Raw genomic sequence first — 27,671 nt, 5'->3', positions numbered from 1 at the left:
TATATATGTGCCTGCAGGCGCAAAAATATGAATATTAATACAAAAAATAATATAAAAATCCTTTATATTTATTAGATGTACCAGTCCCGATAAAATTACATCTTCGACAAATAGTGGTAAAACATTAGCGAAATCTCGACTTTTACCTGCAATGCCTAACCCGCAGTTCAGTATAGACTTTCACATAGAAGGTGATAATGTTCCCAGGCAGTCTTTGTTAATATTTGAGATCAGAAGTGCTAGTAAAGAATTATTAGCTAGCCGGCGTATCACTCTTCATGAATTATTAGGTAGGTTTAAATATAATTTACTTTGCACTTTGATATAAAAACTAGTTTGAAATGAGTAAATAAATAACAATCCTTACAAGAAGGATCAAATACTTTACATAACTATTATTTCAACTGTCTACTAAACTATCATCACAAAAATAAATTTACTATGCGCGTGCATTATGATAAATTTATTTATTATGTCTTACTGTGTCTTTAGATATTTAAAAGTTTCAAAGAATTAGATCAAATATGATATAATACATTCATTGATAGAATATACTTTTCAATACTGTTTAAATAAATTGACACATCCATTTTCTACTCGGAATATCTATAAAAGCACTTTTATCTTGTACCATATTAAAGTATTTTAAAGTGAAAGTGACCTTAAATCCATAAATCTTTTCGCTCTCATGTATGTAATACGAAAATACAAAATTGATATACAGGGTATTTTAGATCGGATAGAACAATTGGGCAGGGGCTGATTCTATCACGAAAAATAAATGAAAAAAATAATACATTCTTTTCATTTGAAATTTCATTTTCAAGAAAATTGAGTTCAAAAATTCGTGGAATATATGTGTGCGTGCAGTCGCCAGACTGATTGCGTTCAGCATGGGCGTTTGTTGACGGGCCAATATGTCATTGTACTGTTTCGGTACAGCTGCATCAACGATCAAAACCGAGATGATGATATGATCGGCGATTCGTTGTTTAATTATTTCCCTGTGATATTGATTATGTTAGAGTTTTTATTATTTTAACATAAATTTAACACAAATTAAATTTAAAATAAATTATATGCTAAATATATTAATACAATCTTGTTACCCTTTCACAAACAGACGCTAACGCTTTCTCTGTGGTCCGTGCTGAACACGTTCAGTCTGATGGATGCACATGTACTCAACGAATTTTCAAACTCAATTTTCTCGAAAACAAGATGTTAAACTAAAAGATTTAATTTTTTTTCTTACTTTTGCTTAAAGAATCAATTCCTGCCTTATTTTACTACTCACTTTGAGATACCCTGTATGTACGTGTAAAATATGAATACGTAAATTTTCTTCTATATTTACATATGTAGGCGTTTCCGCAGCAACTGATGAAATTCATACATGGTTAGCATTAAACAATGGAGCATCATTGGAAGTACAAATGGTTCATGGAAGAGAACTAAAAAGTAAGTCCACAAAGAAACTTTTTCGATCCTGGTCAGTACATCGGATAGGAAAAATATAAAACATTTTTAGTCAGTGCTATAAATATTTGTGAAAATTATAATTTGCCAAACATACATATGTAAATTGAAAAGTCCCCTTTGAAACAATATGACATGATAGCAAGCGTATTTACGAATACGTTTTACATTTTACATATTTTATTACGTGTACATATACATGTACATAAATAAACTTACTAATATTATCTCAGAATGAAAATTGTAACATTTGTCTTTTGTACCATAAAGTGTATACATATATTTCATTTTTCATTATAAAACAATTTATAAAAAAAGCTATGAACATAAATAATTATCTTTTTCATCATTCCTTTAACTATAAATTAAGTAACAACAATTCCTCCTTAGTACTTATAGTATTTCACAAACTAATATGTATTTCTTAAATAAATCCTATATTTGATCTAGAAAAGATTACAAACTATACATGTATTTGTTGTTAGTGCATAGTAATATGTACTCTAAATAACTCATTGAATATATATAAACATTTATTTATTTTCATTAATTGTACAATTCATTAGGCTTTTAATTATAACAAATAATTATACCCATAATAGCGCCATACAAATATTCTTCATTTAAACATGTATTTTTTCACTTTTGCTGTTAACAAACTTATTTATACATAAACGTACATTTACATTTAATGACAGGTATTATCATGCTTACTAATACTACAGTCAGCCTACACTGTACATCATTTTCAATGTATCTATCACATTATAGAAAATAAATATAAATTAGTTTTATATGTATTTATGCCACATGAATAAATAATATATTCTAGTGTGTGCTGAATATTATACAATCTTAATAAAAGTATATTCAACAATAATAACAAAATATAAAGAATTTGGTCATGATGATCTTATATACATATCGTTAAGATATATTGTTTTGTCAAACACTAATTAGATTATTAAAACATCAGACGTTTGTGATATTGAAATATAAATATATATTAGAATGAAAAATATAAGTAATATCAACACAAAAGTCATTAGATTAGATGTAATAATAATTATTCATAATATAGCATATATTTTTGTGACACACTTAGTCACATATTACAATTACATTTTTAATTATATATCATAGAAAATATTGGTATAATTAATATAAATATTTAAGGCACTATAAAAAACATAATCTATGAAAACAGATATACATCTATATATGCAAATGTATATATCTTTAAATATTTATATTTTGCAAAATGCAGACCTGCAACATTACTTTCTTTGATTTCTATCAATAAACAGTACCATATAAAATACACCTTTTGTACATTGTATATATTCTTAATAATTCCAACTTGTATATTTTTGAAAATTTGAATATTGAAGCAAATTCCATCCAGGATTATGATTAACTAATTTGCCACTAGAATAATAAAAAAAAATAATTATTTATAATATATTTTTTTTACTTAAATTTAATTTTAAAAAATTGCAAAATCATCAAATGAAGTAACTATTAGCATTTTAGTTTTAAATATAATGTAACAATATATAGAACATTAAAACAAAATTTCTTTCTTTAATACAATTCAATTCTGTGTCAATTTGGCAATTTTTACTCAGTTCTCTTAGTTAAAACTTTAGAGATTCAAACTCTTTTCTTTAAAAAATTAAACATCTTACCTTTAAATTATTTTGCATATTCCTATTCCCAACTTCTTCTTGGCGCTTCTCACGTAATTGATCTAGCCTTTCTTGCCTTCTAACAGCATCAGTATTTTTAATACCTCGATTTTGTTGTTCAGCAATTCTTCTTTCTGCAGCTTCCATTTGCTTCCTTCTCCTAGTTTCCTAAACATAAATGTATCTTTTTATGTATTAAATTTTTTGTAATCATCACTAAAAGTAATCTTTAAAAGTATGTTAAAAAAGATCAATATTATTCGTGTCTTGAATTACTAGTTACTATTAATTATTATTCTTATTGTAACTAAAATTAATGCCCCAAAATAATCCTTTAATGTTTGAAATAAAAGGATATTTCACTGTTATAAATATTTATTTAATTATTATAAAGAATTGCAACCTAAATAAAAACAAAATATTTTTTAATACGACAAAAATTCGTTTAAGATAAATTTTTAATACCGCATGCAACAAATATATATGTATGTACAAAAAATGTAGTATTGCGCAAAAATTGAACATGCAATGACAATTTAAAATATTAATACATGAGAGAAAAGATATTTATAAAAAAAAAGATGTTAAAATAACAGTTACATTAATAAACTTAATGTTGGTTATTGGTATCAATATGGTATTAATAATATTAATATATATATATATATATATATTAATGAAAAAGATGTTAATAAAAACACTGTATACGTACTTAAGTACATATTACTAAATAACCTCTAATTTTTAATCTTACCAAATCTGGTGTTAAATCTTCGCACGAAGATGATTCTTTGCAACAAGATAAGCACAGATTTCCCATGATAAATGCAATTAGTTTTTACTACAGTTAAAAATTAAATTATTTATGCTATAATTTTTACACTACTTTCAATAAACATGCAACTTTTGACGTGTATGAATGATAAGAGTTGTCATTTACTATACTCTATTCAACGAGAAGTTAGCAAAAGTAAACAGAACGGCAATGTACTAATCAACTGACAGATGTAAGGGCATCAGCTACTGGGTGGCAGATATTGAGTTCAGGAGCGGATTTAGTTATTGGGTTACTGCTAGGGCCATCTTTAACTTCTGGGATTTATGACACGGGCATCTATGACAGACAGCAGTGTCAAGAGCACGTTACGAAGTATAAGGATAAATTTATATTTGTTTTATCGTTTAAAAGATTTGTTGGTTGAACAAGGTATTTTTACTGATTTATCAAATATAATTTCGCAATCGATATGTTGAGTAGTCCCTGCGTAGACGCTTTGTTGTGTTTGTATAAGAACCAATTTCATCGGAGCATCGATTATCTATTGTAATATTATATTGCATTATTTGTGCATATTATTTATTGTACAGTAGTATATTATATATTGCATTATTAGTTTTATATACATATATAAGCAATTAAGGCAAAACTTTTGCGTCAATTATGTATACTCATTTTAAGAATTCCGTCCGGAAAGCAATGCCTGAAAGTTGTGACCAGTCATGTACGTCTGTTACCTCTGCTGATTATTCATGTTGAACAGGATATGATATTTATATATGTATCTTTTTCAATCAATAAACAAATAAACCTATTGTAGAATTATCATTAAATCATGTGCAATGACATATATAAGATTTCCTTTCTGATATATGATATCAGCAATTCCACGTTGAATCTAAGAATTTTACTTCAAATAAACTAGAATTTTTTATCAGAGAGGAAATGAGAGTACTCGCGACCGTAGTTCTAGTTGTTTCACAGTACAGGTGCTGCACCATGCGACCAAGTCTTGAAGTTAACTAAAGTTAGCGTATATAACAACCTATAAAATTAGGGAGCTGCCCTGTTTGGTTGCATACTAGCACAGACAAGAACCTGTTGAGTTCCACGCTACAATTGTACGGTTCTACGGAAAAGTTCATATCCACTTTTCTCTTCGAGATAGACAAGTATGAGAATGACAAAGTCGCGGAATAATGAAACTAATTGTGACTTAAAGAAAAGAGTATGAATCCCGACATCTTCGTCCGAGAACAGGACGTTTCGACGCAAGGCGAGGGTGCAGTTTCCTGCTGACCGCGGAAACTCTCTTATTCGTAAGATAAAACAAAACGATCACTATGAAGTCAGCGTACAAAACAATCATGTTCCGAATTCCACAGTTTCTAAAGAATCAATTTCTTCAGTGATTCTAGAAGCATTCGAAGAAGAGCATTCGAAGGAGAGCCTTCTGTTAAAAGTGAAGAAGATCCGTGCCCGAGAAGATTAAAAAAGAAGAGCGCAGCTCTCAAGAGTTAAGAGGAAGGGTGAAGAGCAGTTGAGATTTCCTCGAAGGCACAAATTTACACTTGAATGATATGAGTCTGATTCAAACGTTTTGAATGGTTTTTCTTTATAGGATACTCTATTGGTATAGAAATATGGGACACACATATTAGGGGAACATACATATTAGGTATATCTAATATTTTTAAATGTATTGTTTATTTTCTTTGTTTTTTGTTAATAAATTATTATATTTTGACATTTTGTACTATTTCTCACCCTTTTGTATGTGCCATCGTTCAAAAATATAGTGTTATTAATAATTAATGAAGTAAACAATTAATTTCTCTTTCTTTGGCAACTTACAACAATTAGTTTCATTATTGCATTATTTGTCATTTTCATATTTGTTTATCTCGAATAGAAAAGTAAATACGAACTTTTCCGTAGAACCGTACAATTGTAGCGTGAAACTCAACAGGTTCTTGTCTGTGCTAGTGTGCATCCAAACAGGCCAGATCCCTAATTTTATAGCTTGTTATATACGCTAACTTCAGTTAACTTCAGGACTTGGCCGCATGGTACAGCACCTGTACTGTGAAACATCTAGAACTACAGACGTGAGCACTCTCATTTCCTCTCTGCCCAAAGACACTACATTTTTGAATAAGGTAAGCGGAAGTCGAGAGTATCTAATTATTCTTCTTTGCGAACCAATCAGATGCCATCTGTACGGTCCATTCATTGAATGAAGCAAGAATAGAAGCCGATATGGCGTCATGCTAACCTGTAAAATACGCTAAGAATGCTGCGTTTTACATACACGTAGCTTTCGTGTTCCTAAAGTTAATACTTGCATTTAGATAATATGCGTCGAAAATTATTAGGTGACAGATAAAAAAGGAAATACTTTTAAATGAGTAATCGTTCCATAGTACTCATCTGTAGTACTTAGGTATACTCAATTTACTGCCTTTACAATTCCATTCAAACATATATCGAATGGAATAGTATCAAAAGGAACAAAATTTTTTAAGTTTAATATTTTAATCATTTATTTATGAATAAAAACTTTAATCAAATAACCATCGAATTATCTAATGAATACAAATCACATATGTACCCGCACGTATGCACGCCTGCACGCAGTAACGCATACATATGACAGATCTATTTAATGATAAAAATAGAGTTATCGTTATTGTACACATTCCTTTAAAGTATAAATTTTGCATTAATGGCTCTATAACAAACAACGAATATCATATAGTTTAATTAAAACAATTATTATATTAAAATATGAAAAAAGTTTGTTATGTGTAACGAAAATCATGATTATTGCTCAAATGTCTATTTACAATAATTACTTTTGCATTAAGACAAGGTGTAATTTGTGAAGTATATGTGTATAAATTTAATATTGAAGTATGTGATAAATAAGGTTATTTTATAAAACAAAATTCTTAATTCATAACACGGCATGTTATTTCTTAATTCATAATACGGCATTGGGCATAAATTTTGACAAGTCATTGTATACAAATAAATATTCCTTAATTCATACACATGGTGTAGTTTGTAAAGCAAATATGGTATCTTCATGGTATTATTTCATTTTACCGGTAGTATTACTTATTGGATTACTTCGAAAATGTCGTGAACGTACATGGGGAAAATGTAAAAATACAGACAGTTTACTAGGTCGAGTATTCATTGTGACAGGTGCAAACTCCGGAATTGGTAAAGAAACAGTAAAAGAATTGGCTAAAAGGAAAGCTACAGTTATTTTAGCCTGCAGATATTTACAAACCGCTCAGAATGCTATATCTGACATACGTACTCAAATATCTACTGGAACACTGGTAATATTAGTTCCTAATTATATATTTCTACCCCATAATTAATATAACAAATACGATCTATGCATCTGTAAAAAATATTATTAACTTTTCAGGTACCAATGAAATTAAATCTGGCATCGTTTTCATCCATCAGAGAATTTGTTGCAGAAGTAATAGAAAATTTTGTGGAGGTTCATGTGTTGATTAATAATGCTGGAGTATATGTTCCTTTTAAAGAACATGCTTTAACTGATGATGGATTTGAAATTCATTTTGGAGTAAATCATTTAGGGCACTTCCTACTTACAAATTTACTTTTGGAACATTTAAAACGAAATGGACCAAGCAGGTCTGCCATAAAGTAAAACATTTACTTCGAAATACAAATTTCTTATTTACTTATTTTACTTTTTCTTTGATAATAGAATTGTTATTGTGACATCTAAACTTTTTGAGTCTGGAACAATTGATTTTTCGAATCTAAATAGCGAAAAAGGTTTGGTAGTCAAAGGACGTATGAATCCTGCCTATTGTAATTCAAAATTAGCAAATACATATTTTGGTATTGAACTTGCAAAACAAACAAAAAACAGTGGTATTAATGTATATATGGTTTGTCCTGGATTCACTTATACAGGATTATTCAGAAATGTTAAAAGGAGTTGGTTTCACTATATTATTTTTTCGCCTGTTGCTCTGTTATTTTTACGTACTGCAAATCAGGTAATTGTTTTTATATGTTACATATTATTTTTTGTGGGATTATTTCTTATTTGATTTATTATAATAGATATTCTATTACATTCATATTTATATTCTTGTTACAGGGTGCACAAACTGTATTACATTGTGCAATAGAACCTTCCTTATCTAATGAAAGTGGTAATATTTACCGTGATTGTAAACTTTATGTTTCAAAAAAGAAACTAGACCCTGATGTAGCACTGCGTTTGTGGGATGTGAGTGCAAAACTGACTAAAATTAATGAATCTTTAAATTAAATATTTTAATGTATATTATATATATTGTTTTACTTTTAACATAATTAATCACCATTTTATATATTTATTTTTATATGTAAATATAATAACGCAAAGATAAAGACATTATTGCCATAAATCCTATAAGATACAGTAAAATATTTTTGTTTTCATTGTTACAAATAAAATATCTTATTGTATAATTTTTTAAAATACTAGAATGTTGAAAATGTCATAAATTTTATTGAATCCTCTTAAAATTATAGTAAAAGTAAAAAAGATCTTCAAAAATGCCAATAATAAAAATTCTTATATTTTAGTCTTATAGTATAATATATATTCAATATGAATTGTTCCACATATGAATCAAATTACAAGAAAAGGTTTTTTATATATAATATTGTTCTTACATTCATTATTATACATTGAGTAAGTTAATATGTGTATCTACATGTTTTGACATGTAATTCATTGTGTACGATGTTAAATAGAATACTGTGAATAGTAAACAAGAATACTAAGTAGAATAATTTGAAGATACCATGTCAAACTAATCAAGCGTGTTTACTAATTTTATATTTCATAATTTAAGCATGCTTGATTTTTTTATTTATATCTTTTCTATTGAAATAAGTTACACATCAGAAAATTTCAATTTTGTTTTCCTTTTTTATTAAGTATCAGTATTTTTCATTGTAAATTATTAGTTATCACATACTTAATGTTATTACATACGCTTTAGTTGGTCCTCTTATAGATAGTTTATATAGATATTAAAATTTCATGACAAAAATGACAGATGTAAAGTTTGGGCACTATAGTTACCAATCGACACTATTGGATTCAGATGTTCAGGTGTTTTAAATATTATATAATTATTTTGAAACATTATTTTACATTACAAGAAGAAACTGTTACTAAGACAACTTAATAATATTAGCTTCACACGGGAATGTATAACAATATCAGCTTTAGATAGTAACATCACAATTAAAAAAATATAAACATACACTGATCCCTATATTATGATATTGATTCTATGTCCATGTAAGGATCATTATTATGAAAATTTTTCTTATTTAGCTATTTGATATTATATAATTAATAAAAAGTACAATTATTAATTGTACGACCCATACAATACACACGCGTCCTTGACGCATGTATGCACAAAAAGATTTAAATTTACACATTATACTAAAATTTACTATATGTAAATAATAGTACCCAAAATGCACATATATACAGGGTGTCTCATCTCATATTAATATCTTAATTTCCATGCCTATTACTATCTGTAGCGAAAAATGTTTTAGATAAAAGTTGTGGCTTCGAGGGAGGCATATCTAATATTATGTCTTTTTGTAGATGGGTGCGAAAAGGTTATGTGAAGGTCAACTTTATCTTTTTAAATGAAATAATATATACTTTTTAATACATTGGTAGATGCAACTAAACATTCTCTATAAAAGAGTATTAACCCATATATGTATATTAGAACGTTATTAATTTACTGAATGTTATTAGTTTATATATTTTTTTAACTTCTATTTTGTAAAAGCTACCGTAAGAAAGATAATGAAAACAAATACAAAAGTGCACATATTATTACTTATTAGTGCCTTACATCTTTCCTTGTTTTTTATACGATAGGTTTTATAAAAGAAAAGTTAAAATGCTTACTAAACTAATAGTTTTTAAACATAAATAATTTTTTACAGAGAATGTCGACCTGCATCGATTAATGTATTAAAAAATATATGATTCCATTAAAAAAAACAAAGTTTTTGATCTTCATGCGCTCACTTACACAAAGCCTACTAACATTAAATATACATATCAAAATATACCTGTCTTCTTTGAAATAATTCAACTTTTATTTGAAACATTTTTCGCTATAGGTAGTAATGTATGATATAAATCAAAATGTTAATGTCAATGTCAAGTGAGCGTGAGGTATCTTATATATATATGTATGTATAAACAAGAATCATTTTGAGATGTAAAAGGCGCGTTCACCTAAAAACAAGATTTGTGACCATCACGAAATGTCCCCTTCGAAAACAAATAAATTCTTTTTGAAACACCTTTTTGAATAACGAATACCTAGTTGAGGAGATAAAATTTCAAATGGGTCAACCTGTATATATATGTATATAGATTTATTTTAACTGAAATCGATGGAATATCTCGAGATATAGAAATTATCAAAAAAATGTCTTTACAAAAATTTTTTGGTATAAACAAAGGGGACATTATATCGCATAAATAATCTTTTTGTTGGTGCAATAATAGGGGAAATTTTTAAGTCAAATTAATCTTTTCATTCGATAGAATACGATGGCATTTATTGATGCGAATTCAATGATCTGCCGTTAAAGTCATTTTATACATATGGTACAAGTATTTGTGAATTCTTAAGGAGACAATTGACATCTACTAAGCTGCTCGAACTGGCTGGCTCCAACGTCCCAACACGATGATGGTTCTTCAAATTATACAGCACTAGCCTGAAAGTGGTTGGAACATAATTTCAACAACAAATAGATTGATTATGATGGATCAGATCTCATTCCGTAATCTCCATGCGAACTTTTCTCGTGGGATCACTTGAAGAAGATAGTTTACAAAATAATCTGGAAATGTCTATAAATTACAGAAAAAGATTACAATCGCTTGCAGGAAGATGACAGAATAAATATTGAAATATTTTTAAAAGGAATCTTTAAAAAAAGAGTGGATAGATATGATTTTGAACATTGGTCAATACATATAAAGCAAATTTTTAATGATTATTGTTGCTGCTTTAATTAGATATTGGTAAGTACAAATTAACTTCTTTCATTTATGCCATCTGAATGATCCTTCATTTTTCGTACTTGTTATAATAGTGATATCCTTTTAATTGTAGATTGCACATATCTTCTAAGAAACATAAGATCAAGGAAGATAAAGGAGCATCACAGTAGAAATATTGCCTGTCAATTCGAGAAGAGAAAATTAATAAGAAGAAATTTATGACATTATGCTAAATAATCTCATATGGTGGGTCATTGATATGATCTCAATAAATGCCATTGTATTATGATTAAAAAAGTATAGACTCTTCTCCGTTACTTCACTTACCTCAATTGTTAATTATACCTAACAATCGAGGAAACGCGATATAAATATATGATAGATATTTTTAACACAATCAACAAATATAATTAATTCATTTTCTATTTAACAAAATAAGTAATTAGAATAAATATAAATTTGCTTGCTTTCTTTTTGTCTTTCATAATGAAAAGAATTTATGAGACCGCTACATTCTCGATTTTCACATAGTAATGATAATGTCAATATTGGTCTAATCTTTTCTATACAACATGCAGTGAACTTTTGTTGGGTCTGGTGCGTTTGGAAACCAACTATTACAACAACAACAGCGCTTTGTTCGATTCTAGAATGCAAATACTACAGTCGTGGTTTCATAACTTTAAAACTGGTTTTCTTATTAGCTAAAGCTTCAGTGCGTGCATATACACTTTCTGAACTACGTCTAATAATATCTATGTATTCGTCTGATGCTTGAAAGTCACATTTGTTTGTTTCATCATACGAATAACAATCTGATTTCTGTGCTGTTTGCATCAATTCTGTTTCCACCTGAAATATATAAAAAGATAATTACATCACTTTACCCATAACACTTTGATAGAGATTTTTAAATAAATCTACATACCACTGATTCTCTACTTGTGTTCTTGTGGCACAAATTTTTAGAATGTACAGAATCTATTCGATCTTTTCTATATATATATATAGAAGGAAATAATTTAGTTATTGATATTTTTCATATTTATATTTTGTTATCTTTGTTACATACGTATGGTAACATGTACTTACTTCGATTCAGAATTATATCGTTTTCGAGATGCAAGATATTTGGATGAAAGGTACTCTTCTGGATAGCTACAAATAGAACTTGTTCTTTCTTTCTTTTCAGTTTCTTCATAAGCACAAGATATTATATCATCTAAAGATAAGCACGATTTAGTAAAATGTTCTTTTCTATACGTTGAAGTTTCTGTTGTAACTGGCATATGTTCATGATTACTAGAACTTTTATCACTAGCTGCCATTTTAAGATTATCATGATCTTGTAGAGCTTCATTTTCTAAATTATAATCTTCGCTGTGCTTTCCATTTTTTAAAGTATTATCTACATCATTGATATTTATTAAGATTTCATTAATAATTGAAATAGATTCTCTAGCTTCATCTTTTTTAATTATGTTGTTATCGTTCGAACTATCGTCCCCATTTTGACTACTAGTAAGTGCCATTTCGCAACTACTTATAGAATTTGAGCTTCTATCTCTTATATTTACAGGACTGTCAAAATTATCTGTAATGTTAGTTGACTTTGACACTGAAGTTGGTATCATGATTTCAATGTTATTTTCTATTGCAGTTTCATTATTTCCTTCAGAACTGTTTTCAACATTTGTTATATTATTTAGAATAGCATTATTTAAAGTTTCATTACTACTATTACTTGACCTATCTTTTACTAGTACCAATGTTTTATTGTCTATGGCACTTTCTTCCGATTTACAAATTCGTTTTGATTGACTGCCTAAAACAAGGGATTGCACGGGTTTATCTAAACCTTGATCCAAAGAAGAACCGAGAGAAGATTTTATACTTTTTAATTGGCTCATAGATCGTGAAGATCGATGGCATTTTTCAAAAATTATTTTTTGCATTGGTGGTGTTATACTTTGTTTACTATTTCCAACTTCGATATCCAAAGATGAAGTAGAGTATGTTCGTTTCGAATTATCCAAACTATAAAAGGAAAGATAAATTTTGTGAAATTAAAAAATATTTTATATCATTTAATTAAAATAGAAATATAACATACTGTGATTGATTTGGTTTAATATTTATCAGAGTAGCAAGATTTGGAAGTGTTGCCCTTAAGTCTGTTGTTGGAAGGCCGCAGTACCATCTTAATTGAGCTATATTTTTATTTAGTAAGTAAACAGCATAACGAAATTGTAGCTTATCTTTACTTCGAGCAAATAAAGGAAACCTAAAACGATAATTATATATTACAAAAATTAGAGAGATGAATAGAGAGTAGAATACTCACTGTCTTTCATTGTCAGGTAAGTTTTCTGTAATATGATCTATAACTTTACTACGTGATCCATAGTGTATAATAGGATATCTAGTAGGTATGTTAAGAAAATTGGCGATCATTTGTGTAGTATGTGCAACAAATCCCAATGCTACAGCAACTACAGTATCATTTGATAATTCTAAATCTTCGCTATCTGGTAAATGAACATCATGTATTCTAAATTTTCCGTTTCCTCCCTGTATAGCATGTAAATACATTAATTTATTTTGATTCACTTCATATTATTCTTTTTTAAAACTTCACATTCTATCAAATATCTTACACACCTGAGAAATAGGATATATTAAGCTTAATTCTGAAATTAATTGTCTTCTTCTATGTGCAAGTTGACTACTCAATTGAATATATGTTTCTCTTGTATCTATTTGATTTTGTCGCCATTCATGTAATCTTTCAATATCTTTATTCAATTCTCTATACCTTTCCATTAAATCAGAACCTGATTACAATAAATGTGTTAAAATTATTTTACTGAAATTATAATACACATATATATAGCCTCAGCTATATGGGATCACCTAAATAACTGCCTTATTTATGGTAAAACTTCTAGGACAAACTATTTCAAGGAGCACATATAATGGTGGAAAGAACTTTCTCTCAAGATTATTTTTTATAAGATTTCAAGGTCATTTGTATAATTTTAAATGGAACTCTATACTTTTTTATCCATCAATTGATGCATTTGTTTATTCTCTATACAAAAGTATTAAGGTACTTGGGTCTGAAAATGTTTAGTTTAAAAGATATTTTAACCTTAACTTTGTAAAACTTGGCATATGAAAGACAAGAAGAGACACAAAGTGATACTCTTGTGTCAATATTTTTCTTGTCTTTCATACATTACATTTGATGAAATTGAAACTAAGAGATCTTTTAAGTTATGCATTTTCTGACATAAGTATCTTAATACTTTTGTATAGAGAACGAAGAATCACATCCACTGGTGGAAAAAAATTTAGAGTTCTATTTAACAAAATACTAATTAAATGATCTTAAAATCTCATAAAAAGAAGCTAAATTTAAGGAATTATATATGCACCTTTAAATAATATCACTTTGTCTTCAGAAATTTGTTCATGTAATGATAAATAAGGCAGATATTTTGGCGATACCATTCAGCTGAGAGATTCCATATATTATAAGAATATCACTTAAAAGCTGATACCATAGTCTTGATTTTCTTCCATAATATTAGAATGCATCTGATTTAACACTCTTAGTTCTCCCATTTTTCTTGCTCTTTCTTGTTCTAACAATTTTGTTCTAAATTTTGCTACCTCTAATTCCTTACGTATTTTTAATATCTCTGCCTTCTTCTCCCTGCTCACTTTACGAGGTTGAAACAATCTGTTTAATGAAGATTGTGGATACTTTGATGGGTGAAAGTTATCTCCAGAAGCAATTTGTATCCGAAGTGTTTGTACCGATTCCGTTTGCTGTTTTAATGCTTGCATTTTATTTCTTAAGCTGGTAAGCTTACTCACTGTATAACTATCTCTTATTTCAGATGCATTGACCTTTATATGTAGATACCTTTTTAATTCAGGAGTTTCAATGAAACAATATACTGGAGTGAAAAAGCCACCATGAAATTGAAAAATTAGAGAATTTTCTTTCAATATGGTTTCTAAATTATTTGGTAGTTTTGGGCCGATATATGCCAAACCAGTAAAAGATATGCCCCATGTAAATATGGTTAGATCAGTAGTTGCATTATTGATGATTATCCTTTTCCACAATCTTACAATGACTTCTATTGCAAAAAATAAAGAAGAAGAGAAAATATATTACAAATTTAATTAGAATTGCATATTGTAGTTATAAATATATTAGATCCCAAAACATCAATTTTTTTCACCTATAAGTGCATGATTACTTTTGAGGTACTAACAGATTATAAAGCTCACCACTGGCAGTAGAATAGCTGGTGGCATATATAGTTGGTACTTCTAAACTTGACCATCTTGGATTTGTATTATCAATTGCCTCGCTTGTATATATAGGAGAGGACATACTTGTTCTATGTAAGGTATAATAAAACCAGCAAACTTCATTATTTATATCTGTTTTCAGATTGCATCCTATTATTTGTATAAGATTCCTAAGTCTTAACTGAAAATTATATGTTTCGTGAAATAAATTGGCATACGTTAATCTTATTGTATAAGCAGATATAATGTTAAAACATAAATAACTATTATCATAATTAAAAATCTTATTTCAAAAGAATTAAATTAAATAAATGATTACATACAAAATTAAACATATCATCATTGTAATTGATAACTTGTTTGTATTAAAAATAAGATATATGATCATACACACATACTTTCATAAATACAGTCATAAATTTATAACGTATAAAATTTTATAAAACTGAAAATGGAATAATCATTTTATGTGAATAATTACCTGCTGTGTAGCAAGAGGAAGCCAAGATTTATATCGTGGAAAAATGCGAGGTTGTAGAGTTAAGTCCAAATCTCTAACAAGGTTTTTTGTCTCTGAAACCTCCATTGTATATCTTCATAATACTGCACAAATAATATCATGAAAAAATAAAATGACCTAATGATAGAATATATTACATGACAAGATTTAATTAACATTCACATTTGTAATGTGCTTTGAGGTTATATTCTTATGTCTACATATATTTAATGCTAAAGTAGATAATAATAAATAATATGGAATATAATATCTTTGCATAAAATTTTGATCTTCTTAATTCTATCTTTGACAATAATTATTTTTTTTAACTAGACGTACGTCCGTTATAAAACACTGTCATTTCTTAAATTTTGACAGCTCTTTGCATTGGCATTTCACATATATCTCTATATTCATTAAGTTTTTTGATCAGTCATCTCTCAGTACCGCCAAGCATCTAAATTCGAAGTTACTTTATAACTTCTACGATTTTTAACATAAAGTCCACTAACACAATACAAGTAATACATTAAATTTAAATTTAAGATCATTGTCACAGCCACAGCCTACTTTAGATACAAGCCGTGGTGACAGACGGTAAATCTGACAACAGTGCCCTACCAAGCCTCTTATCTCGATATAATGTAGAAATAATCTAGTAACTATGGCCTCCCGCGATTTTATGAAATGTTTATTTGTAATTTGTAGCACCTTCGTAGTAACATGTGGTATGTTAATGATAAATGATATTAAACAAATATCAAAATACAGCAAAACAATTACAGTTCAATAAAATAGAGTGTACAATAATATCTATCTGATTTAGTACCGGCTTTCCACCGCAATACAATTATAATACTTCAAACATTAAGTAACTTCATATTATGGCCTGGAAATATACAAAATACACTAGAAGACAATTAATTCTTTTGCTGCAGAATTTAATGAAGACACCATTGGTGTTTTCCATCATTGGGATAAAAATTATGTATCATACATACAATATCTTAAACAATTATGTAAATATATACTTATATATTTTTAAATATATAACAAAATGGTACAAAATATTGTACAACAAGCGTTTTGGCAATGTAGTCGCCGTTAAGTCGACATACAGTATACCAATAACAATCTGTTTATGCATGTATCTGTATATTATATAACATAAGTTAACGCCACTTTCATGTGTTAATTATCTACTAACGATTATTTTATCACTCTGCGATCTTATACGTTAATGGCAGTAAAAGATTAACTTGGATATCATAGATAAGATCGAAAAAATTATTTATCGCGTATGGACAATTAATTGATCTTTTTGTGCGTCTTCATTTTCCGTTGTTGCTAATGAAGGTAATTCTGCTTTAGTAGCCAATTGTAAAGCATGGAACCATCTGAAATGAAATTTGACGAATCTTAGATCGATTATAGACGGATCGAATGTTGGTAAATTGACGAGAAATTTTAGTCTGTCGCTTTCTCTGAATGCAAAAATTTGGACGACTATAAACAGCTAGTAACCGTAACCGCAGTAATCACATTCTGTTTGTGTTTATTGCCCCGTCTTGTTGAACAGACTATAGCCTTAGTTGATTATTCGACCAGCTCTACCGTAGTCGACCGATTTAGTTGGCCTGTTTATAGCCGTTCTTATAGATGATCGAATTCGCTGGTGTTGTATGTAATTACATATGTATACATACATGTATGTATATGTACATATTATACGAATATCAAAATATACATGATAAAACTTACTTCTGTTTATCTTCATTTGACAACGCTTGTAAATAGTAACTTTTCCTAGAATGATGCATTTTAAGAGCTTTGGGTCTGTCCTTGTGACTTAAAGGATCCTCGTCAGACAATTTAATACCTTCCGTAACAATGAAACCAGGCATAGGAGTTGCGGTCAGAGCCATATTTTCAGATTCAGACTTAAAAGTGTATAAAACAAAATCTGCATGTAATGCAAACCATCGTCGTGTCCAAGATTTACTTGGTTGTGTTTTTAACATAAGATATCCAGATATAACGGACGATGCGCTTGCTGAAACTTGTAATAAACTGGGTACTGGGCCGGACGTAGATGTCGAGGAAGGTGATTTAACAAGCGGTTGCGTTAAAGCGGTATAACAAAGGCGGCAAACTCTCATGTTCTTGTTATCCTCGAATAATAACTTTTGATTTGAACATTTACTGCAAACAACCTACAAATAACAAGTAAAATATTGTAAAATATTATAGGAAAGGATATTATAGGAAAGGAATATTATAGGAAAAATATTATGGAAAATGTGAATGGATGTTAACTAATAACTGATAATATGTTTTCCATTCCGATTGTTCACAGGCCGATGGTTGCGAAATACCATCGGCGAAAGGTGGTACTCACTATTCCGCAAGCTCTGCAATTATGTTTTCGTTTCATCACGGAAAATATGACTTCACATATCATACATCTAGATACATCATCAGTCTTCACGACAAGAGTCTTCACATCGCCAGTTTTTAGACTCGCTTTTCTTTTCATCATTTCTTGCATAGTGTCGAATAACGCTTCGAGCCAAGCTGCCTTTTCTTCAGCCACATGCGTATATAATTCAACGCTTTTGTCTTCATCTCTTATGTAAAATGTGTTTGCTGTTTCTAGGTTGTCTCCTTCGATCACTTGCAAATTTTCGATCAGGAATTTAGCTCTTAATCGATACAATGGCCCGGGTATTAATCTTATCGAACAAAGTAATAATAAATCAGTAAACTGAAAGGCAGAACAAACAAAGAACATTTCCATCACTAAAGTCTAATATACGGTATCGATTGAATAAGTATTTATTATATGCATCAGTCAACAAATTTATGCACCAGCGACCATACATCCAGATTGTATATTTAAGGTATGCATATACATACCAGAAACAAATGTCTTTCTTGATGATCACCGCTTCTTGCTGAAATTTTAACAATACGACCCTCTTTTACAAGCTCCCGCGTAGCACTAACTAGATCTGTCGTATCGTATATACTCTCTTGTATTTCAAGAAGCTTTTTAAACTTGTCAATCTTCTTCATTGCATCATTCGTGTGATTAGCAGCAGTAGATACTAATTCCAACGCCTCTACGAGAAAGAAAGCCATGTCTGTTCGTTTGATTCTACGATTATTATCGTCGCCATCTACAGACGTCTATTTAAACGTGCCCCGTTCAATAGACGTTTAAATAGAAGCCAGTCCTTGCTAGATGCGCATTACTTTATGCGGAAGTAACTCATCGAATCGAATGGAACTCGAAAGATCCTTACTTTTAGTATCCTTGTAATCAGCATTTTCTTCTGTGAGGTTTCTCAAATAATCTTTCAGAAGAAGCTCGTATCTTGGTAATCTTTGTATAGGGCTTAACATATGATGTGGCAACGATAACTTGGCACACTCGTCCAATTTTTGAATTTCGTTGATAATCGCAGCAAATCTAGCGACTTTAATTTGAAGAGTCTGTATCAAGTTCATGGCATAATCAAAGTTTTTTACATATTCTGTGTACATCTTAAGAAAAGGTGCAAAATTCTTCATTATATCTCCGATTCTACGATCCGATTCCCAATTTTGCATCCTCTCTTGAAGTTGGGGTAACAGAAAATCGTTGTGAAACTTATAAATCGATTTGATATTAGAGAACATATGTTGAACAGTCTCTGGAGGAAACATAGGATGTGCTCTATTCTCTTGATCGATTTTGAACTGGAATACTTGATCGATCAATCGTAAAATGTTAACATAATTCTTTTCAGTAGCTAACAATTCTTCTGCAACTCGACGTGCATTTTTCCTTTTAGAATCTATACAAGCTGTGTTATCAACCGACTTTAATTTGGGAACCGAGTCATCAGTATGATCCACGATTATCGCGGAATTTGTGTCTAATGATTTTGTTCTTTCGGATTCTTCTTCGCTCTCAGACTCGCTTATCGTATACGATTCCACTGCATATCGACGGGAATTTCTATCTGTGGTTATATATCTGCACATTAAATGTCTTATAAGATACTTTTCCTCAATTTTTCGCAATGAATTATAGTTGGCCCTAGTTAACTAACTCTATTAACTTACCTACTATTCCTGTATTCTAACATACTGTGCGATACTCGTACAAACGGTACCTGCATTGAATTCTCTTCGCTCTCTTCAATGTCAATATGTTCCATTGAACTTCCAGCTGACATTACAAATGAACGAAAACGTGGGAAACCTCTGAAGGAAGCAATTTTATGGAATGAATGTCCATCGTAATCTTCCTGTTTCTTATCTTGTGCTATCATGTTGGAATGACTGGAATCTTCATCCTGGCATTTCTTCGATTCATTTAGATCACTTTTTGTATCCATTACTTCATCAGGCTCCAACTCCGCGTAAAAGGTGCTGTTTGACATTTGTTTTTTTGATGCAAACATTTTAAGTGTCCCGCCAAAATCGCTTTTATCTTTAGATTTTAAAAATGGTCTTGTCGTCCAAAGTGAAAAGTCTATTGACTGGTCCTGTTGCATTCTAAGCCTGTATTCATTAATCAATTAAATATTACAATAATTAATCCTTATATCAAACAGTGTACAAGAAATATGTAATTCTATAAAAAGAAAGAAGAAAAGATATTTGTTAGTTACCTTTTTGCAATATAATTATTTCACTCAAAAGATACATTGGATGCTGAATTAATTGAAACCAGCATCGATTACCAACAACTAAGCCCCCACGAGCCTCGTTGATTATACGTTTGGCGAACATGAGTATACATCTAAGTATATCGTTGTACCTTGATACAAATCAACGAATTACTGCTCTATCGACTCTGTCAACGTGTTGTAGTTTCGCATTAAAACAAATATAATTAGATTTTCCAACGAGAAAATTAAGATCATATGAACTAAATCCGTATCAAGCAACTATTATTTCACTATTTGACATAAATACTTCTTAATAAAATCTCCTTTTATTCCTAAGCCTGGATCAAAACGGATCACAAAAAATTTTTAATATTTTATTAATTATTAACAATAACTGATAAGCAAAGATAAACAAAATCTTTCAGTTACAACCTTCAATTTTGATCTATTTTGATCCGTTTGCTATTAGTATTAGTAATATGGGTTAATATTGACGATATATGAAAATCAGTATAGACAGATACATATACACCATATACCTTGGAATATAAACGCATACGTGCCACCTATACTTATGTAAGTATATGCATACTCATGATGCGTGACGCACTTGCATGCATTTACGCGTGTCTATAATATATTTGATTCTCATAGATACTGCATATTCATATATTTAACGAATGCACGGAATAAATTCGTAAAATTGTTAAAATATTTTTGTAAACAGTAAAAAGTAGGCTACGTTTATTTATTCGTTTTCCTAACATTCATATAGTTACGATAGAATTGACCAATAGAGAGTAAGATTAGATCAGCAACATGTATAAAGAGGGGGAGAGAGAGGGAGAGAGAAAAAGAGAGAGAATTAGTGGTTCAAAAACTACTATGAGTGTCAAAAGCACGGTCATATACACGATCATCTAATCGGGTTTCGACACTCGCTAAGAAAACCATCCGAAAATTGAATCATAGTCTAGTCGTGAAAAATCAACATGGGAGATTAATAAAGTCCATGTTCTTGCGAGAGAGACAGAGATAAGAAAAGTGTCTCTGTGTCTGTCTGAACGGTAACCTCCTTTCCATGTTGATTTTTCACTAGTTACGCTTCAGTTTTCGGACGATTTTCCCTAGGCCTCAACAGAGAGGATTTCCTCTATGGCTTCAGTATATGAGTGTCAAGACCTGTTTATATGATCGTTTTTCAGACAAAGATAGAGACATTTTACTCATTCTTATCTGTTTTGCAGAACAAAAACTTTGTTGTCTTCCATGTAGATTTTTCACGACTCAATTTTCGAATGACTGTACTGAGATCTGTTTATATGGCCGTGCTTTACCCCACTTATAAGTATACTATAGTCGGTCTAACACATCGAGATATAAAGATAGAGTGCGTGAGTGAGCTGAAAAAGCGATATAGGAATAAAAGCCACACTGCACAGAAACTTCATATGCCCTTGTCTAATAACGCATATACATACATACAATAAATATCTGTAGTCTGATCAACGAGACGAGGCATAAATGTAAATAAAATTTGACTGTTGCGACTGCAACGATTGTCAACTAGTAACAACCGAGTGTGTCTACTATAAGTGTAGCACCGACCAATGAGTAGCGTCAGCATGCATGCCTGATTAGACAAGAACAGGAGTCTCTATGCAATATTCTCTTTCTATTTCCATATCGCGTCCACTTACGATTAAGCGGTAACACATGATTCGTTTGAATACTCCATCTTTATACATATCTCTGTGGTCTAACGCGACGAGTCCATAGATGTAAACAAATGCACGTGTTCGACAGAACAGAACAGGGCCTGCTCACAGTTTGTTCCTGAAAAAATGTTAATTCACCTGGATAAGGATCCTCGGCAAAAATCTACTACAAATTTATCCCCGGGCATCGACACTAGGCAGCCAATAACTGGCAGCCGCAGCATCGATCACGTGAATATTAAATGACCATTTTGTTTATAGGTACTATCTGATTAGCCTCGTTCAACCACTCAAATCTAAATTACGTAGGTGGGTAGTTTAGTAATTTAGTTTGTAGTTTAAAGTTTAGTGCCTTGAATCGACTATAGTATAAAGTATAGAGTATAATATGAGTATACATATCAGTATCAATGGTCTACCCCCCACCATGAATCCTGTATATACGGCTGTGTTCAAAAATGAGTTGTCGTGCGTTTAAAGAGATACATTCACCATCTATATAGTATTATTTTTTAGAATAATATGTTGATGAAAGATACCAAGATTGTGATGAACAAACCAAATATAAGAACTGGAAGTCAAGCGGGAAGTACGTAACTATACTAAAACTATAGGAACATACAAGACTACAATTTGGAGAAGGTTATCGATTATGTCTTTTCGCTTCACGATGTAGCTTCGAATAAAAATCATCATTGAAACTGCTTATCTAGTGGTGCGTAAAATTTTTAAGCATTTTTACGGCATTAAAATTTATTGAATTGATTATTTTCATGTTATTTGATATATGTGTATTCTCCGTCATGAGGTTTCGCGGGTGTACGAGTTTATGGGTAATATTTCCCAAGATTCTTTGGTACTAAATTACGAGGCTGCGCGAAACATCGAAAGTTGAATTCGCTATATGATGAAAAAAGACAAAGAAAATCGGAGAGAGAAACAAAAGACATTCGAATTTTATTCGACTTAAATACTTTCAATTTTGATTTATAGTTGAGGCATATTTCAATCAACAAATGGCGAATTTTTCGTGTATACGTCTTTCGCTTCACGATAATTATAACTATTGCGACTCATCGGTTCAATTTTTTCGTAATTACCAATGCAATAATCAGTATTACTTCTAGATACCGTCGTTCCTAATGCATAATTATAGGTACATATAGAAAATATTACTTGCGAGATGTAGTGGTACGCCGCGAGTCTTATGTTATCGTTATAATCGTTATGCGAATACATGTTGTATTTAATAGTTAATCAATTGGTGTATCCTCTTGATTACATGAGTACTGTTCTAAATATTCATATTTCAAAATATTCAGTGTTTGTGGGTAAAAAAATAATTTGGTACAATAGACACTATAATAGAATTTTCAATGCATCGCAAACGAGTTGATGCTGATGATCCCTGTTTTAAGACAGATGCTTACCTGCGGACATGAAACTAAGACACAAAATAATGATGTGGATCATCGACGATCATCGCGAAACGTTCTTTGTTCGCAGCTCTGGATTTGTAGAGAAATATGTCAACAGAAGGCGCAGAACTTTCAAATCGTTTCATGACTCGAGATGTCGAAACTATGCCGGACGAGACACAGGTAGAAACACCTTATTCAGTATTCATTCACTGAAGCATTCATGTTATATCAAAAATACCTCTTACTAGTCATTTTATTCTGCAGAACAATCGTATGGATATACTGGAGTGTCTTTCAGTTTTAATTAATGAAAATAATTCTGGGAATGATCAAACAGAAGAATTAACACTAGATGAACACCTATTGAGTGGTGGTACAACCTTGACAGCAGTAACGTTGCCTGATGGAACGCAAGCATTTGTTACCAATAATTTCAACGATGATGGTTAGAAACTAATCAACACACAAGAGGAATATACATAAAATGTTGCTTCTATTAATAGCAAAATAGATGCCACCATTTTACTTATCTGTTCATGATTTCAAGATTTAATGCGTGTACAAAGAATAATATTTAAATATTGATAGAGTTAATCGATCACTGTAATTTGTATTCCATTATATTTCTAGATCTGTTATAACATTACAGATTTGTGTGTTTTATAGATATGAATTTAAAAAGGCAAACAACATTAGAATTGGAGAGTGGAGATACCATATTGCTCCGAGATATAACAGAGTTTGCAGAAGGTAAACCACTTCAACTGGAATTAGAGCCAGCAACATTAGTTCAAGCTCGTGACTCTACCATAGAAAATGTTGAAAACTATCCTCATGTAGAGTTTATCGATGGTAATGCTTATATGGTAGCTGGTCATCTTGATATTAGCAAAGATTTATGGGAAATTGAAGATGGGAAATTGAAGAAAAAGGATTCCAAGATTTTATTAAATAAGCTATCTACATCAAGAATAAGACATCCTTGTCCAAGGGAGGGCTGTTCAAAGGTTTACAGTACACCTCATCATCTTAAGGTAAAGATTCTTTCCAACATTATTGCAAATTACAAGTTGGTTCAGGTTTCTTCACAAAGACAATGTGAATGAATTGCAATATCAATTCTGTCAGAATCATGTTCTTGATTCAACCATTATTGTATGCCACATATGAAAGCCGTTATCAGAAAAGTTTACTAACAAAGGAAGATCCCCACCCCTCAAAAAATTATGGATCTTTGGCGATATTTAGAGGATATTTAGGCGATATTTTGGCGATATTTATATGTTAGGTATGTATTATGCAATACTTTTTTACTGTCCAAATTCACTTTAAGGGGGTGAAATTGGCTCTTGAAAATCCGGCTCTTTCGTAATTATGTGTTATAATTCAATATATATATTTTTTACATAATGATAGTCCTAAATAAAGAAGTAACTTCTGCCTGAAAACATTTTTTCTATTTCTCACATTTTGCGAGTTAAAATGCAAAGTCGGGAAATAACCGAATTTTCAAGGGTCAATTTTATCTCCTTAGAATGAATTTAGGTAACAAAGAAAAATTGCGTAATATGTACTTATACAAAGTGAGTCAACAAAAATGAACCACCTAAATAACTTTTTCAATTTTTGAGATATAGAGAAATGTGCGAAACGAAAGCCGTTTCGAGTAAATATGTTTACAAATTTTGAAGGTCACCTTCATTTTTTTAAATGGAATCATGTATTTTTGAACACAAGAAGGATCTCTCAAAACATCGAGATTTTTTAAAATTCTTAACAATCGACGATTGTTCAATAGCTGGAGCTCCTTGTCTCTATCATGTATTTAGTACGCGAGTGTTTTGTTTATGTCTACTGACTTTTGTCGTTGAACGGACTACATACATTGTACACCATGGATATCTGGAAAGATCTTGTTTTTGTTAATAAAACCAAGAATACACTTTTTCAGAAGAACTTACTATGAATTTTTCTCCTTTATTCACTACGTCCGTTATCTCGATTGACCCTAAATGATTGTGATATTTGAATTTATCTTGAGAAGGGCTACAATCGTATATGATTAAAAATACGTGGTTCTATTTAAAAAAAATGGAGGTGATCTTCAAAACTCGTAAATACGACCATCTGGGAAAAAATTTTTTCTATCACGTAACTCTCTCGGAACTAAACAACTCTTGTTTCAAACATTTCTTTGTATCAAAAAAAAATGAAAGAGCTATTTAGGTGGCTCGTTTTTGGTGACTCACCCCGTATATCCTCTATATATCCTCAAAGTTTCATAATTTTTTAAATTTGCGAGTTAGGAATCTTTCCTTGTAAGTTTGGAGCGCGTTTCATTAATCTATCATATGCTCTACCATATTCGTAAATTTAAATAATACCAACGTCCGAGTGAATGAATTTGTTTGATTCTCAAAGATTTAATTACAGTTAGTTAAAAACGATGAAGCATTATTATCATATTATATGAAGCAGTATCGTTAAACCAGGTTCACGAACGATCTCACACTGGTCAACGACCATACAGATGCACACATCCAAAATGTAAGAAGAGCTTCTCGACAGGATACAGTTTAAAAGCGCATTTGCGTACGCACACGGGAGAGAAACCTTACAAATGTCCAAACGAAACGTGCGATAAAAGTTTTAAAACATCCGGAGATTTGCTAAAACACGTACGGACCCATACTGGAGAACGGCCCTTCTTATGTCCGTTCAATGGATGCGGTCGTTCCTTTACTACGAGTAATATTAGGAAGGTAAAAATTTGGCAATACAGCGTTTCAGGTTTGCGATTGATGGAACAAATTCTGTGTACTGCATGTGTACTAGGTTCATGTCAGAACGCACACCGGGGAACGTCCATACAAATGTACACAACCTAAATGTGGCAAGGCGTTTGCTAGTGCAACAAATTATAAGAATCATATACGAATTCATTCGGGTGAAAAACCTTACGTATGCTCTATAGAAAACTGTGGAAGGAGATTCACAGAGTATTCTAGTCTTTACAAGCATCATCTCGTTAGTAATTTCTTCACTCTTTGTATAACGTGATTACTTCACATTCAACATATTTCTCTATTTTTCAGGTTCATACGCAACAACGTCCGTTCGAATGTAAAATTTGCTTGAGGAGGTACAGACAAAGTAGTACTCTTGTGATGCACAAAAGAACTGCTCATTCATTAGTCGATAATGATGATAATGTCGATGTTCTTTGCCAAGAATCTGTACAAGAGTCTTTTAGTCGAAGCAAAGATAGACGAAAAGGAAGCATTATGCGAGATAACGGTAATTCGTCGTTAAAGGTAATTTAGAAGATATATTGTATTTTGAATACGTTTGGAGAAAAATTTTCAAATTTTTCTTTTTACATTTTCGGGTATAACCGAAGATCACAGAAAAAGATGGACAAATACAGATTTCCAAAGCGACCGATGATTTAAATGATAACGAAACGCAGATTTTATTGGTCGGTGATCCTTCACAAATTGCAGCATTACAGGTTCGTTGTTTTTTATTTTCTTCCTTTATTTTTTTCAACTTGATTTATTCCTAGAATTTAATAATAGCACGCTTGGTTATATTTGTTATATTTTATGTCTTATTTTTAGCAGAAAATTGAGCTAAACGGTGGTTTCGACGAACCTGGTATTGATACTTCGTTCGAAGAACTAAATATAAAGATTGAAGATATAGAACTTGGATGGCACTGATACGTCTTCAAAATCATTCAATGAATATTAAATAGAAACATAAATTGTCTATTCTTTCTTTTGTCTATTTCTTCAATTATCTATTGTTTACTGAGTCTTTTATATATGTATGTATAATTTGTAGTTCTATCGATCTTAGCATTGGGAATTAAGGACAACTTTGGCCCATCACGTCATCGGAGATAGTCTAAAAAGGAGCATTTTGTTTATTAATTTGAAGACATATTTCGTCATTATCAACAAATAAATTGGATTAGAATTTTGAATC

General features: G+C 30.5%; 6 protein-coding genes and 1 long non-coding RNA gene across 23 annotated transcripts in view; 4 read left to right on the top strand and 3 right to left on the bottom strand.

The window, feature by feature from the left end:
- The window catches only part of LOC117158015 (uncharacterized), a 31,888-nt gene extending 30,168 nt beyond the window's left edge, over window positions 1-1,720 (top strand). For all 5 annotated transcript variants that reach the window (XM_033336469.2, XM_033336466.2, XM_033336467.2 and 2 more), the window contains 2 exons: window positions 76-290; window positions 1,366-1,720. In XM_033336469.2, the coding sequence (XP_033192360.1) occupies window positions 76-290; window positions 1,366-1,520 (370 nt within the window). In that variant the 3' untranslated portion in view covers window positions 1,521-1,720. The remainder of the gene's footprint in view (window positions 1-75; window positions 291-1,365) is intronic.
- A 274-nt stretch (window positions 1,721-1,994) lies between these two features.
- Svip (small VCP interacting protein) lies at window positions 1,995-4,062 on the bottom strand. Its single transcript, XM_033336470.2, has 3 exons — window positions 3,922-4,062; window positions 3,168-3,335; window positions 1,995-2,907 (listed from the first exon to the last, which is right to left on the bottom strand). The coding sequence occupies exons 1-3, from the start codon at window positions 3,985-3,987 to the stop codon at window positions 2,893-2,895; spliced, it is 249 nt and encodes an 82-aa protein (XP_033192361.1). The 5' UTR covers window positions 3,988-4,062; the 3' UTR covers window positions 1,995-2,892.
- Window positions 4,063-4,163: 101 nt separating this feature from the next.
- LOC143302801 (uncharacterized) lies at window positions 4,164-5,692 on the top strand. Its single transcript, XR_013058594.1, has 2 exons — window positions 4,164-5,264; window positions 5,355-5,692. It is a non-coding gene; the product is annotated as an uncharacterized LOC143302801 (long non-coding RNA).
- Window positions 5,693-6,211: 519 nt separating this feature from the next.
- Window positions 6,212-8,393, top strand: LOC117158051 (retinol dehydrogenase 11). The gene is made up of 4 exons (XM_033336570.2): window positions 6,212-7,295; window positions 7,388-7,623; window positions 7,700-7,997; window positions 8,102-8,393. Exons 1-4 carry the CDS (start codon window positions 7,023-7,025, stop codon window positions 8,273-8,275), a joined length of 981 nt encoding a protein of 326 aa, XP_033192461.1. The 5' UTR covers window positions 6,212-7,022; the 3' UTR covers window positions 8,276-8,393.
- Window positions 8,394-9,104: 711 nt separating this feature from the next.
- On the bottom strand, window positions 9,105-16,487 carry Uvrag (UV-resistance associated gene). Of its 4 annotated transcripts, none has more exons than XR_013058704.1 (11): window positions 16,221-16,487; window positions 15,864-15,985; window positions 15,359-15,563; window positions 14,617-15,204; window positions 13,715-13,887; window positions 13,398-13,624; window positions 13,167-13,337; window positions 12,146-13,090; window positions 11,982-12,048; window positions 11,381-11,905; window positions 9,105-11,232 (listed from the first exon to the last, which is right to left on the bottom strand). XR_013058704.1 is itself a non-coding variant. In XM_076619544.1 (11 exons), the coding sequence occupies exons 2-11, from the start codon at window positions 15,966-15,968 to the stop codon at window positions 11,714-11,716; spliced, it is 2,604 nt and encodes an 867-aa protein (XP_076475659.1). In that variant the 5' UTR covers window positions 15,969-15,985; window positions 16,221-16,487; the 3' UTR covers window positions 9,105-11,713. The 4 variants fall into 4 exon arrangements, 3 of the variants coding, with proteins under 3 accessions (XP_076475659.1, XP_076475657.1, XP_033192564.1); XM_076619544.1 differs by having other exon boundaries at window positions 9,105-11,905; window positions 12,146-12,878; window positions 12,948-13,090; XM_076619542.1 differs by having other exon boundaries at window positions 9,105-11,905; window positions 16,065-16,487.
- A 409-nt stretch (window positions 16,488-16,896) lies between these two features.
- LOC117158106 (FYVE, RhoGEF and PH domain-containing protein 4) lies at window positions 16,897-21,237 on the bottom strand. 3 transcript variants are annotated; one of them, XM_076619546.1, is made up of 8 exons: window positions 21,082-21,237; window positions 20,543-20,691; window positions 19,992-20,432; window positions 19,187-19,902; window positions 18,798-19,003; window positions 18,280-18,645; window positions 17,643-18,094; window positions 16,897-17,278 (listed from the first exon to the last, which is right to left on the bottom strand). In XM_076619546.1, exons 3-8 carry the CDS (start codon window positions 20,423-20,425, stop codon window positions 17,173-17,175), a joined length of 2,280 nt encoding a protein of 759 aa, XP_076475661.1. In that variant the 5' UTR covers window positions 20,426-20,432; window positions 20,543-20,691; window positions 21,082-21,237; the 3' UTR covers window positions 16,897-17,172. The 3 variants fall into 3 exon arrangements, with proteins under 3 accessions (XP_076475661.1, XP_033192567.1, XP_076475660.1); XM_033336676.2 differs by lacking the exon at window positions 21,082-21,237 and adding an exon at window positions 20,975-21,064 and having other exon boundaries at window positions 20,543-20,880; XM_076619545.1 differs by lacking the exon at window positions 21,082-21,237 and having other exon boundaries at window positions 20,543-21,074.
- A 1,499-nt stretch (window positions 21,238-22,736) lies between these two features.
- LOC117158108 (uncharacterized) lies at window positions 22,737-27,669 on the top strand. 8 transcript variants are annotated; one of them, XM_033336685.2, is made up of 9 exons: window positions 22,737-22,975; window positions 23,683-23,861; window positions 23,946-24,126; window positions 24,348-24,715; window positions 26,174-26,443; window positions 26,517-26,708; window positions 26,777-26,995; window positions 27,082-27,192; window positions 27,302-27,669. In XM_033336685.2, the coding sequence occupies exons 2-9, from the start codon at window positions 23,787-23,789 to the stop codon at window positions 27,401-27,403; spliced, it is 1,518 nt and encodes a 505-aa protein (XP_033192576.1). In that variant the 5' UTR covers window positions 22,737-22,975; window positions 23,683-23,786; the 3' UTR covers window positions 27,404-27,669. The 8 variants fall into 8 exon arrangements, with proteins under 8 accessions (XP_033192576.1, XP_033192581.1, XP_033192582.1 ...); XM_033336690.2 differs by having other exon boundaries at window positions 22,777-22,975; window positions 23,767-23,861; XM_033336691.2 differs by having other exon boundaries at window positions 22,777-22,975; window positions 27,305-27,669.
- Window positions 27,670-27,671: the final 2 nt, after the last annotated feature.

This window comes from Bombus vancouverensis, chromosome 6 (genome assembly GCF_051014615.1).
Source record: "Bombus vancouverensis nearcticus chromosome 6, iyBomVanc1_principal, whole genome shotgun sequence".
Lineage (NCBI taxonomy): Eukaryota > Metazoa > Arthropoda > Insecta > Hymenoptera > Apidae > Bombus > Bombus vancouverensis.
The sequence above is the reverse complement of the archived record's forward strand: the minus strand, read 5'-3'. Positions and strand labels throughout refer to the sequence as shown.